Below are 16,346 nucleotides of genomic sequence, written 5' to 3' on the forward strand. Positions count from 1 at the left end.
ATAGAATCATGTTCCTCATGGTCTGAGATTCTTTAGGTGCCTTTTGGCAAACTCCAAGCGGGCTGTTGGTAAAGTAAGGGTATAGATTTAAAACACTAAAGTGCATTATGGGTAACGTAGTAAGTTAACTTTCGTTTTCGATGCAATTGTTGTGGTGGCGGAGATGTAGCCGAACTGTGAGCCACGCTCTTTTTGCTCCGTTAGCTCACCATTTTATTTTGTCATTCAGACTACATCACATGATGTACAAGTTTAATAAATGTCAACTACTTCAGTGGAATTCCAGACCAACACCTCATTAGCACCGGATAAGATCCCCAAATGTGGGAACGACCCCAGAGCATCGTAAATTTCTCAGGACCTGGAGCTAGCAAGTGAACGTTACCCTGAGCCATCCCGACTACGGTCTGGAGGCAATGCAGGAAAGGTAACAGGGCTGTCATGTGCCTTTTACTGAGAAGTGGCTTCCGTCTGGCCACTCTACCATAAAGGCCTGATTGGTGGAGTGCTGCAGAAATGGTTGTCTTTCTGGAAATTTCTCCCATCTCCACAGAGGATCTCTAGAGCTCTGTCAGAGTGACCATCAGGTTCTTAGCCACCTCCCTGACCAAGGCCCTTCTCCCCCGATTGCTCAGTTTGGCCAGGCGGCCAGCTCTAGGAAGAGTCTTGGTGGTTCCAAACTTCTTCTATTTAATAAGAATGATGGAGGCCATGGTGTTCTTGGGGACCTTCAATGCTGCAGAAATTTTTTGGTACCTTTCCCCAGTTCTGTGTCTCGACACAATACTGTCTCGTTGCTCTACGGACAATTCCTTCGACGTCATGGCTTGGTTTTTGCTTTGACATGCACTGTCAACTATGGAACTATGGGACCTTATATAGACAGGTGTGTGTCTTTCCAAATCATATCCAATCAATTGAATTTACCACTGGTGGACTCCAATCAAGTTCTAGAAACATCTCAACGATGATCAATGGAAACAAGATACACCTGAGCTCAATTTCAAGTCTCAGAGCAAAGGGTCTGAATACTTATGTAAATAAGGTATTTCTGTTTGAAATGATTTATACATTTGCAAACATTTCTACAAACCTGATTTTGCTTTGTCATTATAGGGTATTGTGTTTAGATTGCTGAGGATTTATTAAATGTATTTAATCCATTTTAGAATAAGGCTGTAACGTAAGAAAATGTGGACAAGTCAAGGGGTTTGAATACTTTCCAAAGGCACTGTTTCCTAAGAAAATGAAATCACCACCCCATTCCACTACTTTGACCCTAACTGATCCTACACCAAGCCTACGGCCTGGGAGGATGGGACTCTTTTGTTCAACACACCTTGTAACTCTTCTGCAGGAAAACCTCATACGCCCAAGTACTTCTCTGCAGCTTCCCCTACATCTATTTTCTGTGATTTAAGTTCCATTTCTGCAGTACAGTTGATAACCATTGCAATGAATGCTAAGAAGCCAACATTACTGAAGCACAAATTCATATCACTGTATTGGCTACGGCCAATTACTCACCCCTGACCCATCATCCTCTACTCTCTTCACTGACTCAGCATACCACACCTTCTGTTCTACTGATCCTGGCAACCTCAACCTGTCTCTCTCGCACCGGGACACTTCTGATAACCCCATCAGCATGGGCACCCCCACAATTGACAGTTTTTTCCACCGATACTACACATTCCTTTAGTCCATGCCCTCCTGCGCACTTCTCACATCTCGGAATCTCCCTCCTACACACTGCTGCAACATCACCATAATGAGGAGCAACCAGACGCTGCACTTGACGCATTTATGAAATTGCTTATTCCAGTTACTAATGAGCATGTACCCATTAAGAAAATGACAAAAAACTATTAAATCCCCGTAGTTTGATGAGGAATTGAAAAATTGTATGGTTGAGAGGGATGAGGCAAAAGGAATGGTAAAAAAGTCTGGCTGCACAAGCGACTGGCAAACGTACTGCAAATTGAGAAATCATGTGACTAAACCGAATAAAAAGAACTACACTATGAAACAAAGATAAATTACATAAAAGAATGATAGTAAAAAGCTGTGGAGCACCTTAAATGACATTTTGGGCAAAAAGACTAACTCAGCTCATTCATTGAATCAGATGGCTCATTAATCACAAAACCCACTGATATTGCCAATTACTTTAAGGACTGTAATGTCTAGACCCCTTACTTTTTTCAGTCTTTACTAACGACATGCCACAGGCTTTGAGTAAAGCCAGTTTGTCTATGTATACAGATGACTCAACACTATACACGTCAGCTACTACAGCGACTGAAATCACTGCAACACTTAACAAAGAGCTGCAGTTAGTTTCAGAATGACTGGCAAGGAATAAGTTAGTCCTAAATATTAAAAAAAAAACTAAACCAACTAAATATTGTAATAAATGACGTGGAAATTGAGCAAGTTCAGGTGACTAAACTGCTTGAAGTAATGCTGGATTGGCAGCAGCTAATGGAGATCCTTAATAAATACAAATAAGCTTTGCATCTGAAACACCTTAGTGGGTTCAGCACTAAAGCTCTCACGGGATAACTAACACATCCCAACATGACTTTACCAGGTAAAGAATCTGCTTCAAAAGGACAGACAATGTCTTCTCAGTTTTACCACGCTCGCCACCGGATCTGCGTCGCACCAAATGGCGGGTGTCAGACAGGGAATCTTCAATCAGTTGCTCCACCTCAATGCCACCCCAGTAATCACTCCTTTCAAAGGCACCTTGCTCCGGAGAGCAAAGCAAGTCACAGGTCTTGTCCCGAGGCACGTGACGTGAAGTGACCGCTCCCTCTAGACGAAATAAACCTACCTTCACCGATTTAACAGTACCCAACTTATTTTCTACCCAGCCTGAGACTACATATGGATCAGCCAAAAGGCCGGGATCCACTTTCTCCAAATATTCCACTCCCACTGGGCCTGAATCATCCTTTGCATGACCATCAGGGTGAGGCTCAGAGGTCTTCAACACACATGCCACCACAAGTAATGCTCGTCAGGTTCAATTTCTTAGCCATCAGAGAAATCAGACTACAGTTTGTCCTTTGTGCCATTCTTCCTCAACACACATCTTCTCACTGCACTCGGCTCTTCTCCTTCGCTGTCCATAACCATGTCTATCTGTGTTGAACAAGCACTGATGGCCTTTCTCCAATAACCACCTTCTGACCCTTAGCTCAATTTACTAGCCTGGCTATCTCTGGCCTCTCCATGCTCCCAAAACATCCCACAGTCATCAGCCAGTTCTCCTCCTCGTCATCCATTTTAGCAAACAATCATGTAAGTGCAGCACTTCTCTTCTTCTTCTTCTTCTGTGTAGTTTAATTGGGTTTTGGCAACCAACTTTACAGGTTAAAATGTTCTCCTTCATTAGTTAAAATCATTTATGCCTGAGTCAGACTGCCAGAGTGAAACAAAACATCCAATGATAACACCAATGATTAACAAGACAATTAGCAATTGGTAATTCGTGCAGGCTATGGGATGTTTGAAAGGCAAATTGGCAATAGAATGAAACACAAAAGCCACATAATTAAGTTAGCATACATTATGCCAATATCTCCTCAAAGAAGCCGAGTCTTTACGGAATGGATCAGCATCCATGTTTATAATGAGAGAGGAGATTGTCCATTAGCACTTTAGGTTGCCATCTCATTACAGCACATACAGTAACTTGCATGAGGACCATGCAAATGTACAATAAAAGGTGTCTAGATTAGAAACAAAAGACCAGAGCAAAATATTACATCAATAACATACAATACATATTCAGTAAACATGTTTTCAACCTAAGTGATATGCTGAAATGATACAGGTATAGCCTACTGTACGTTTATAACATTTTTAAATGTTTTGGTTTTGGAGTTTCATATAATTTGAATGCGTCAACAAAATCTAATGTTGTTGCTACAAGTCACAGATTTGTAAACTCTATAAATATTGTGTAGCATATGTTTAGGTTGATTTTTAGATGAAAAATGTTATTGGACCTTTAATGCTATGATACAGATAGCATAGTGTACTAACATTACTGCAAGCATGACGATATTTGAAGCTTTTCTTTTAGGTATACTGGCGCCTCCTCTTGTGAGGAATCCTCGATCACATGGCATGCGTGAAAACAGCATGCTCTCACTCTGTGCCCCTGCAATTGTCATGTACTATGGGCTTCACTACCCAGACAACTAAGAGGGGACTGAAAAGGACTTACAGAACCACTGTCTCCTTCAAATTGACAATGTTATTTTATTGTCCCTTGCTGTCACAGGGATAGGGAAGATGGTGAGGTACAGAATACTTGGTGGCAGCGCTAGAGTCTTTAGCGTTCTCCTCAGCAAGCTTCTTCTGGGGCCATTTCTGAGCCACACCATAGGGCACATGAGCCGCCACAGTCCCCAGCTCCGCAGCCCCCTCCACATGGAACATCTGATCGTCAAAGAATATGTGAGGCCGGATCTTCTCCAGCATAGGCCCCTTAGGGGCCCCAGCAAGGAAGAGGGCCTCGTCGGTGTCCAGTCCCCAGGATCGAAGTGTCTTCAGGGCCCGGGTGCCTGAGCTGGCTGCGCTGCGTGCCGTCACCAGGTAGGTGCGGATGGGGCAGTCCATACGCTGGCCCTTGGCGTAAAACTTCTTCTGCAGCTTCCCCAGAGACTCCAGGAACCCCTTCAGTGGCCCCTGAGAGGAAAGGATAGAGAGTGAGTTGCTGCACGATGGGGCCTAACACGGAACATGTCACAAAATCTACAGTAAATCTACAGAGACATTAAACCACTTCAGCTTACACTACATTTCACCATCCGTATGAAGTACAGAGGGATATTGATTTGTCAATTGACTAACTATTTAGATTTAGTTGCATATTCAATTGTGTTTGAATGTGTTACAGAATTTAACATGAAACGGACATACATGGTCAAGAAGCGTGTTCTCATGTGCCTTCTCATGCTCAAAGAACTTGTCCAGTCCATGGGCCTTAAAGATGCGCTCTGACTCATCAGAGAAGAGCACTGCGTCCCCATCGAAGGCCACCCGCAGCTGAGTCTCTGACACTTCTGTTCTCTTCTCCGGTGGGTTAAACATGGTGGCTGCCGCAATCCCTGAGAGAGAGAGAGATTACTCAGCATGACTTGTTCAAGGTAAGCTTTTCTTACTGTATTAAACAACTACATAACATTGTTACGAGACAGATCAAATGTTCTATTGATAAGACTGGTTTGTCACAATCAACAGTGTCTTCAACTAACAAGACTATGCTCTCATCGGGGGGGGGGACATGAATGGGCTACAGGGGGCTTTGCTCCCACAGTTCATACTTCAGCCCCCTCAGTTTTACTTTTATGTCCACTATTTAAAAATAGCAAAAATTGCTCTGCCATTTCCTGGTTGTTAAAATTCGAATAGTTAGTGTCACGGTTGTCGTCTGGGAAGGACCAAAACGCAGCGGGTTGTATACTCATCTTCTTTTAATAGGTGAAAGAAGGAAAACCAAACAAACACGTATACAAAAATAACAACAATGATGAACGACGAAAAAGACAGTCTTGTCAGGCAATGACAGCTAAACAAGAAACAACCTCCCACAAATTACAAACACACCCTAATATATAGGACTCTCAATCAAAGGCAACTAGACAACACCTGCCTTCAATTGAGAGTCCACACCCCAATTAACTAAACATAGACACAGTAACTAGAAAGAACATAGAAATAGACTAACATAGAGCAGTGACCAAAAAACCCCGGAATACATAAATCAACTACCCTCTACATAATACACACACCCCGAACCACATAAACCAAATACCCTCTGCCACGTCCTGACCAAACTACAATAACAAATACAGTGCCTTGCGAAAGTATTCGGCCCCCTTGAACTTTTCGACCTTTTGATTCACAGAAGTGTATTGTGCCATATCACAACGTGTTAGTGAACTTGTGAGGGAGTGGCATGATTATTTTATTTTTTTGAAGCGGGCCTGTATAGGCCTATTTATTTTCCAAGACAGCTGTGCATGTCTGCATCTCACTGTAGTAGGTTCTAGGCTATGTTTTGGTTATTTGGAGCTCCCTTCGCCTTATGTTTACTGTTAATGTAACTAGCCTAAATATATATTGTGTCATGCCTTTATCGATCTAATATTTAGTTTGCTAGGCCTACTACTTAGTAGCGCTGTTCTGTTCGCATTCTTTCGCATTCGCAATTGTGTCAATAATCTAAGCCAAACTGCTATTCAGCATTTTTGTTTGCATGCATGAATAACTAGGCTACTACTTTCAGCATTTAGTTTGCATTATTTTGGTAAGACAGCTGTGTGTACGTTGCATTTACATAGGCTGTTATGTAATAGGGTAATTGCCAATCTAAACGTCTCAGCATTTGTCTCAGCATTTGAACTTTATGTTTGTTATGGTATAGTGTGATTATATAAACAGAATTCAATATAATTCCAATACAAGAACTCCAAAAAATGTAGCCCCCTCCATGATTTCAACAGCCCCCTTAGTTACTTTATCCTGGCGCCAGGTCTGGCTCTCGCCCACTTACCTTCCTCCAAGGCCTCTCTGACCTTCATGGGGTCAGCAGACAGGTACAGGTTAGTGTGGTAAGCCTTCAGGTACCCAATGGGACTGTTCCCACCCGTCATACAGAAACGCTCAATGAACAGCCCTGCAGAGGAAAGAGAGAAGGACATAGGTTCCTGCCTGTAATTGAGGGATTAGATAACAATTACCAATGGCTTGGGAGATCCAAAGATGCAAAGAGAGAAAAATGCCCAGAGAGGAGTAAAGAGAGAAAATAGTGGATCAAGGGGTGAGCTGGATGGAAAAAGCCTGAGAAAGTGGCTCAGTCAGGACAGATGTTTCCACTTTGCCGGACTATTTTAGTGAGGGTAGGACTGAACCCCTCATTACCCACACTCCCAGGGCCCAGAACCACATCTCCCAACTCCCCTCATCCCAAAGGACGTGTGGAGTGTGGAGCGTGAGAGAGATCGCCCCAACACCATCCTAGGCCAACCAGTGGCCAGAGCTGTCTAGTTATTTCCTAATTTCATAGTAATCTCTAAATCATTTTATTAAAGCACTATGACATGCTACACAACCACAGTTTACAAGGGAATGTAACTTACTAAACAACATTTAGCCTTTGACCTCCCCAACCCACTCTCTCTCTCTTTCATTCTCTCTCTCTCACACACACACACACACACACACACACACACACACACACACACACACACACACACACACACACACACACACACACACACACACACACACACACACACACACACACACACACACACACACAAACACACACAAACACACACACATTTGAGCTTAAAGACTTAAGGACCCACACAGCTGAAGTTATTCTGTGATGTTTTGAGCAGGCGTGTGTCCTGAGGAGGGTTCCTCTCCTGGAGCCCTTAACCCCCTAGAGTCGATGTCCGCACAGAAATGCAATTAGCATAATATAAACCTCCCCATCAAAATCTGCCTGTTTAATAGTAATAATAATAATAATATGACCCCACCATCGAAAGGTCCGACTGAATGGAAGTATATATGGAAGTACTTTAGTGTCAAAAAAGGGGGTTAAATATGGGTAAAAAAAAATAATTATATATATATAATAATTTCCTGAATGTTGTTATATCTCTCAGATTTTTGATTTATTTTTTGACTCTCTGTTTTGCCATGTATGAATTTTGCCATGGGCTAATGGGCTAATGGGCTATGGGCTAATGGGCTAATGGGCTAATGGGCTATGGGCTAATGAGCTATGGGCTAATGGGCTATGAGCTGATAACAGTAAGGCCAAATTCAATGTTCACCCCCCATGTCACAACTGTTCAAATGATCGGACCAAAATGCAGCGTCGGTTTCATTCCACATATATATTAGATAGTGAAACTTAATGCAAATATAAACTTAAGTAAACTTAAGGACAAAACAACAAACCGTGACGCAGGAGGAACAAACACACTCACAAAATATAATCACCCACAAAACACAAGTGGGACAAACATCAACTTAAATATGGCCTCCAATTAGAGACAACGACAACCGGCTGCCTCTAATTGGAGGTCATGCCAAACAAAAAACAACCTAGAAATACAAAACTAGAAACTAAACATAGAAATACAAAAACGGACAAACACCCCCTGTCACGCCCTGACCTACTCTACCATGGAAACTAACAACTTACTATGGTCAGGACGTGACACCCCATTTAAAAATGTTTATATTTTATACCTACAGGGGTCCTAAAATTCAAAATCCAATAGCTAAATGATCCTTGATATGACGATCTTAAAACAATTCCATATACTAGCTTAGTAGAAACCCAGCCCCGGGCCCTTAGACCACACTCAGGACATCACACTGAATCTGAATGAAAGATGTCCTCATTCACAGCACAATAGCCAAGTGGTGCCCATGTGTGCATGTGTTTATGCATGTGTGTGTCTGTGTGTGTGATTAGGCACTCACGGTGGTGGTTGATGGTGTTGATGAGTCGGAGGCCGACGTGTGCGTGGTTGTTGGTCATGAGCACAACGTCAAAGAGCTCCTCACTCTCAGGGTAGAGTTCCCTCAGCCGAGTATTCACTGCCTCCAGAGCCTGGGGTCACGTCAAACAGAAGCTCTTAACATATAATCTTTCATACACCATACATCATTCACATTGACGAACATGACCACCAATCTCTCTCTCTCTCTGTGTGTGTGTGTGTGTGTGTGTGTGTGTGTGTGTGTGTGTGTGTGTGTGTGTGTGTGTGTGTGTGTGTGTGTGTGTGTGTGTGTGTGTGTGTGTCTGTCTGTCTGTCTGTCTGTCTGTCTGTCTGTCTGTCTGTCTGTCTGTCTGTCTGTCTGTCTGTCTGTCTTCATTTCCCTGACCTTAACGAAAGGAAAAGCAGGACCAGGGCCGAAGGGCTCTGTCTCGTGTTCTATCTGGTACTTGAGGTAGTCCTCCATGCCTTTCTGTTCGTAGATCTGCTGCTCCTTATCCATGTTGAAGAGGACGCGCGATGACACCGCAATGGTGATGGCATTCTGAGGCTTAGGCTGTTGGATGAGGGGACACAAAGCTTAATACTTGAACACACCCGAGCACACAATACAACACACAGGTTAACACACACAAACACTCCAAAACACACACACACACACACACACACACACACACACACACACACACACACACACACACACACACACACACACACACACACACACACACACACACACACACACACACACACACACACACACACAAGTCACATTGTGGAGTAAGAAGCCTTTTGGATCAGTCTACTACAGTCTGAGACATCCTCGGTAGTGATGATGGAGGAACAGGGTAATGTGGGGCCAGAGGGAGCCAAAAGGTCTACTGGTGTCCACAGCTCTTCTTGTTATATAGCCGAGTGGTAGAAATTCTCAAAGTGATATACTGTGCAGCAGCTGATTCAAAGGTATTTCATATGAGCAACACGAAAGCTGCGAGAATAAACTAAGAAGGGACATACTTGGAATGAGGAGGCGGAAAAGTACTTGGCAGTCTAATCACATTAAGTTCTCTTTGACAATATTGGCTTGCTCCGTTTCGACTGAGTCATGTTTCACAGCAAAGAAGATGCCTCAGTGGTTGAACCAACCATGTTTACGAGATACAACCTACTGTATTTACATATCATGTAGGTTTATCTCAACCACTGGCAAAGGCTAGGGTGGTGGGCTTGAGAGAGCTATTTTACTGTAAAAATAACTGTACAAAGCAGCTTTGAAGAGCACATTACAGACTCATTTCATGGGTAGGTCCCACTATAAAATGCTGGTCGGTCACCCCCCACTGGTTTCAGACCAGGCACAGCGAGAGAGCTGTGTGACAAGAGCTGAGGTGACAGTGTGACATGACTACATACATTCCCCAGCCAGACTGATAACACATGAAGCAGAGCTACATTCCAGATTGGCGGCCACTTGTTAACCCTTTGAATGCCTGTCTAGCGGTTCAAACCATAGTAAAATACCACTTGTTGATTGTCTGGTTGTTGATTTTCTCTCTCCATTTAGTTTATTTGAACACTAAAATAAGTTGTATCGATGTGTTAGTATTGCATCAGTTTAACATTTCTGTGCCTTGTTTTTTTAAACAGTTCAACAAAAAAATTAGCTCTGGCAAATCTGTAAGCATACCTTTTATAGTCAATAAGGCAAATTGCCATTATTTCAACTTCAAATAGCTTCGTGACAGGTCTCTGTTATAAAACTCAGTCTTGAAGAGTGATAGAGCCAAGTGGTAACCTGACATAATCGGTCATATAATCAATCAACTTACTAGCCTATGACAACTTCACTGAGATAAAATAATACGAAGGCTGAAAGCAGATTGTGGAGTTAAAGTTTTGAATGATTTTCGAGATAACAAATAAGTTAACTTACGAAGAAGATCCCTCCCTGCCCCTTGCATGTGGTGGGAGTGGTATTGTTTCGATGCATTGACCGTTCCGAAATTTGGCAGCTTAGATATTTATCGGCAGTGTTGCTGGGACCCTGTCGGAGTGCTGTCTGCGACACTGAACAACTGGACTCAATTTTTATTCAGTGCCTCATCCTGTTCCATTGACGCGGGCATACAGTAAGCAAAACTGACCCCACCAACAGACCCCTCAGACCCTTCAAAGAGACAGAATTGTCTTATTTTTGTACACTTTTATGACAAAAAGTCGAGTTCAATTCTACTACCAATAGACTCTTTCAAACCATTGGACATGGAGAAATATTTGAGTTAGGCTGCTTGAAACAACTCCCCTCATCATCCCCAGGCAGGCTCATAGATAAGGTTAGGAGTGTATCTGTCTTCTACCACTCAGCGCAGCAGGTGACTGTAGGCTACTTGTGCCATTACAGACAGACATGTTAACAGACGGACTCTCTTCTACAGTTGCCCAAATGCGTTACGAAAGCCTTATCTATTATCTAACAAACACTTAAAAAAACGAAGGCTCTAATTCCTTGAATGTCAGTGTAATTGCCATATGAAAGGATATACAGTAGCCTACATTCAATGAACTAATTGACAGGTAACAGATACATAACATTGAACATGCACCCTTAGCATATTTAATAGTTGTTCCCACTAAAGCAAGGCATGCAAACTCCTCACAATACAGACAGAGATAGAGAAAGTGTGTGTGTGAGAGAGAGATTCTCATTATTATTCTCCTTGTCTCATGACACATTGATACTCACCGATTTGAGATGCTTGGTGGGGGTGGATGGGTTAGACATAGTGTTGGTTCTTTCCCAGGATGCTCTTGCTGTGCCGTTGGGTGCTGTGTCTTGGCCGGTCTGCATCCCGCCGTTGTTTACACTCATCATCCTGCCTCTCTTATTGCCTCACCCACACTTCTTCCCTCTATCTCTCTCAGACAGTCCTCACTGAGTACCTTGCTGCCTCTCTCGCTGTCTCTTTACCTCTCTCCCGCTCTCAGGCAGTCCTCAAGTAGCCTAGGCCTACACTCATTTACACCATCAAGTAGCCTAGGCCTACGCTCATTTACACCATCATCCCCGGTGCATTCAGAGATGAGAGCGGCAGACTGACCGGCAGTGCAACCACTCAGCCAAATGCTCAGAGCGGAGGAGGAAGAAAATACAGATATTATAAGAGGGGTAGGGATGGAGAGAGGCAGTACGCTAGCTGTTGAAACTGTCCTTATTTTTGGCATGCATCAATCGAATAGATGTTGTGCTCTCCCTCCCTCTCTCTCTCCCTCTCTCTCTCTCTCTCGCTCCCTCCCTCTCATTTTTTATTGACTTCAAGCCATCCTACATCCTCCTCCCTTTCTTAACCCTTTGCTGGGTATGAATTCTGCATCACTGCGTAACTTTGATTTAATGCACGTGGCAACTGTGTGTGCATCTGTTCTTGCAATTTGTAGTTTATGTAATAATTTTTCATGAAGTAGTCTGAATGTTGTGAACTACATTTCCAAAGTACTTTAGTTAAGTAAACTTCCCCAACATTGTCAATGTGCCCTTGAGCAAGGCCATTAACCTTAACTGCTCCAGGGTCGCTGTTGATAACGGCAGACCCTGGCCGTGACCCCACATCTCTGAGGGTATGTAGCAACTAATAATGTAATAACTTACAATAATTTAATAGCTACTAATAGTGTAACAACTCTTTCATTTGTAATGTAATAAATTGCCAATAATGTAATGAATATCCTGAATGCATAACATAATAACACTTTTGTGCATAATGTAATATTTATTACATAATGCGTTGATTATTACATTATGAAGTGGGTAAAAAAAATCATGAAGTGTATTAGCTACAACTTTAAACAATAGTGTAAAAACAACCCCAAAAAAGACTTACTAAAAACTAAATTCCTCTCATTTTTTATTTTCTTGAATATAAAGTGTCATGCTTCAGTAATGTCTAAACACCCAATCATATTAGTACATCCTAGCTCTAAACTTGACTTCAAACAAATGCTTCACCTCCTAAGATGCTGTTTAATGCTACTGTTAAGGCACAAAAGCCTTTGAAACAATTCAAGACATTTTCTTCAATTGTTACTCCTTCTGGTTGCTGGCACATACTCCAACTTACTCACAGGTGTGATTAGGTAATTGGTTTTGCATTATCTAATAATTCTTATTCATTCATTTTTTTCATCAGGTTTTGGTTTGTGGAACATATATTTTAATAGATATTACTTGATATTTTTTATTGATATTTATCACATCCTGATCGGTTTCACCTGTCCTTGTGCTTGTCTCCACCCCCTCCAGGTGTCACCCATCTTCCCCATTGTACCCTGGGTATTTATACCTGTGTTTTCGGTCTGTCTGTGCCAGTTCGTCTTTTTTTTGTCAAGTCAACCAGCGTGTTACTCCGTGCTCCTGTTTTTTCCTTTTCTCTATTTTTTGCTAGTCCTCCCGGTTTTGACCCTTGACTCTGAACCCGTCTGCCTGACCATACTGCCTGCCCTGACCTCGAGCCTGCCTGCCTGACAGGCGGTGGGTGTAGCTGGTGCATGAAGTCAGGCGCAGGAGAGCAGAGATGAGTGAACAACGCACTTTACTTAAGAAATAACACAAAGTAAACATACCAATGTGCGAACAATAACGGTTGCCACAAAACACGGGATGAAAACAGCACCTGGAGAAAAAAACTGCCGGAAACGTACCGACCTGAACGATAAACAATCACACACAAAGACATGGGGGAAACAGAGGGTTAAAAACATGACCAGTAATTGGGAAATGAAAACCAGGTGTGTGGGAAACAAAGACAAAACCAATGAAAAATGGATCGGTGATGGCTAGAAGACCGGCGACGTCGACCGCTGAGCGCCGCCCGAACAAGGACAGGAACCGACTTCGGCGGAAGTCGTGACACTGCCACTCTGTACCTCCTGGACTCTGACCTTGTTATGATCTTTTGCCTGTCCACGACCATTCTCTTGCCTGCCCCTTGGATTATAATAAATATCAGATACTCAAACCATCTGCCTCCCGTGTCTGCATCTGGGTCGCCCTGTGCCCCAATAGATATTATTTAATTGATCTTACTAAGGGAATGTAACTGGATAGTTCATTAAACCAGTGGGTTAATGTTGGAGGGCCCATACTCATGTTTTCCAGCCTTCCCTGTAGCTTCCCTGTAGCTCAGTTGGTAGAGCATGGTGTTTGCAACGCCAGGGTTGTGGGTTCGATTCCCACGGGGGGCCAAGTACGAAGAAAAAAAACAAATGTATGAAATAAAAAAAATGAAATGTATGCATTCACTACTGTAAGTCGCTCTGGATAAGAGCGTCTGCTAAATGACTAAAATATAAATAAACAGGGAATTTCGACAACCTGTCACGATTCTCTAAGACAGAACCCAGAAGCAGACCAGGACAAGGTGAGTAAAATGAAGGTGAGTATTTATTGGTAGTCTTGATGTGTAATTTGAGTGATCCAGGAGACGGAGGTGAGTTGATGAGAGTAAATGGGTTGATCCAATGAAGTCACTGTATCCACCGACGGCCAGGCAAGGGAGTTGAATGTTCTGGGAGAATGACTGTAGACAGAGTAAACGGGAGTGAGTAACCAGCACAAAACAACAAAACTAGCTCAGGAAACATGAGGCTGATACGCTGGCACAACATACTGTTCGTTGCTAACGATCCGGCAGGGAATGGATGTCAGGTCAGGGTTTAAGAAGAGGTGAAGATCAGGACCAGGTGTGCAGAAGGTTGATGAGATGCAGGTGCGGGTAATAAATAGATCTCCCGCCTAACCTCGTTGCCTGGCAACCAGACAGGTGCGTTCAGGAACCTTAGACAACACTCAAACAAAAACAGTCATCTCAGGCAGAAACAGACTCAGGAAGCGGGATTCCTGACACAACCTTAGATATTACAGATAATACAGAGTCCGAAAAGATTGTTATATCTACACAAGACAACTTTTTATTCAAATGCTAGTCTATTGTGGTAATGGAGGCGAATGCAAAGTGTTCATCAACTTAATATGCATGCTATTAAAGAGAGTGATTTTAGGTTATTACATTATTGGTTTAAGTTATTACACTATTGATGAAATTAGTTTTATCCACTAATGTAGCACAATTCCAATTAATACGCACGTGCACATGTGTGAAATAGGACAAATTAGCTGCGTTTACACAGGCAGCCCAATTCTGATATTTTTTTGCACTAATTGGTCTTTTGACCAATCAGATCAGCTCTGAAAAACATCTGATGTGAAAAGATCTGATGTGATTGGTCAAAAGACCAATTAGCGTCTGCCTTTGTAAACGTAGCTATATAAGCCCCCACCAAATTAATAGGCGTGCCTCACAGTGCATGTATGCAGTGGCGGATTTACCATTAGGTAAACGAGGCAATTACCTTAGGCCTCACATCATCAAGGGGCCTCGTGAGCTGGGCATAATTTAATATTTTTTTTGATCTGCTCGATAAACTATTCCACCCTGACAGCGTTCCTGTGCATTGCTTCATGTGATATGATCGCAAACGTGACTTTCATTGAAAGTAAGCTGCAAGCTTTGAGGCTTTTCAGAGCGTGGCAGAGAAAAGAAAAATAAAGAATATTTAATTTTAACAGAAAAATGACCTAAATTAATGCATTTCTTTAGTAAAAAGACAGTTGCTGCTTACAATACTGCCATCGTCGTCAACGCAGAGGCAGAGGTATGTGTAGCCCAAAAAGAGTACGGCATTCACTTTTGGGCAGATAGCATCAGACACTGTACACGGGCTACATACGGAACACTGTAGTAAGACAGAGGGGTGCGGTTTCGCTCACTCGGCTGCTGAGATACAGTCGTTTCAGCCACTTGCGAATTTGAGGAAAGTTAACAGGTGCACAGTGCGCTGTTCAGATGCTGGAATTTTTGGGGGATGAACGTGCTTAGGTAACCTACTTTTTGAAGTGATTTGTTTGACAATCAGATGAAAACATCATGACTGGTTGTGTTCATGGCACATTAAAAGGTAATACATTTCTACAGTTAAATTACATGTCTTTACTATAAACCCATTTAAAAAGGTGCACAACCGCATGCACACAGACAGAACAGAGCTATAGGGAAGACAGAGCTATAGGGATATTGGACCATATATTAAAATGTTCAGAGATCACCAAAGCAGAGGCTTGTCCTAAACTTTAAATGTTAATGTGATGTGGTACTGCAGTCAGGCAGGTTCGAGGCAGGTTCAAGGCAGGTTTGAAGCAGGTTCAAGGCAGCTTCAATAAAGGGAGGTTCAATCTTTACCCATGGTTTCCCTCACACCACTCCACTCTCCTTGACTGCTAAGTGGCGTTTCCTTTTACCTGCATAGTGGACTGGGAAATGGTGTCACTGGATCATTGGTCCCCTCTGCCTTCTATGATGATTTCTTACTGCCTCTCTTCCCAACACCTGCAGCTCTGTCAACTGATAGAATTAAGGCACATCAGCAGTATCTAAGCAACGGTGGGACACCCACGCTGGAAACTGATTGGCTGCTGTGAGTCCAGGCTATATGTGTAGCTTATCAAATGATGTTAGAGAGGCAGGCAGACGCCCCAGGAAAATGCTTTGAAGAGAACAAATGGATGGTGATATGGTTTTAACACAACAGAGGCAGGCAGACGCCCCAGGAAAATGCTTTGAAGAGAACAAATGGATAACCATATCCGCGTTGGTGATATGGTTTTAACACAACAGAGGCAGTTACTGTACAATCTGTTACTAGGGTGTGGAAGAGATTTTACAGACATCCTCTAAAGGGCTTAGTTAAGAA

At 42.8% G+C, this 16,346-nt stretch overlaps 1 protein-coding gene across 2 annotated transcripts; it reads right to left on the bottom strand.

The window, feature by feature from the left end:
- Positions 1-3,559: 3,559 nt before the first annotated feature.
- On the bottom strand, positions 3,560-11,803 carry LOC106610886 (cytosolic 5'-nucleotidase 1A). 2 transcript variants are annotated; one of them, XM_014210542.1, is made up of 6 exons: positions 11,287-11,803; positions 8,932-9,099; positions 8,527-8,656; positions 6,575-6,697; positions 4,939-5,126; positions 3,560-4,704 (listed from the first exon to the last, which is right to left on the bottom strand). In XM_014210542.1, the coding sequence occupies exons 1-6, from the start codon at positions 11,413-11,415 to the stop codon at positions 4,276-4,278; spliced, it is 1,167 nt and encodes a 388-aa protein (XP_014066017.1). In that variant the 5' UTR covers positions 11,416-11,803; the 3' UTR covers positions 3,560-4,275. The 2 variants fall into 2 exon arrangements, with proteins under 2 accessions (XP_014066017.1, XP_014066018.1); XM_014210543.2 differs by lacking the exon at positions 11,287-11,803 and adding an exon at positions 10,477-10,732.
- Positions 11,804-16,346: the final 4,543 nt, after the last annotated feature.

The sequence above is a fragment of the Salmo salar genome, chromosome ssa09, assembly GCF_905237065.1.
Source record: "Salmo salar chromosome ssa09, Ssal_v3.1, whole genome shotgun sequence".
Classification (NCBI taxonomy): Eukaryota; Metazoa; Chordata; class Actinopteri; order Salmoniformes; family Salmonidae; genus Salmo; species Salmo salar.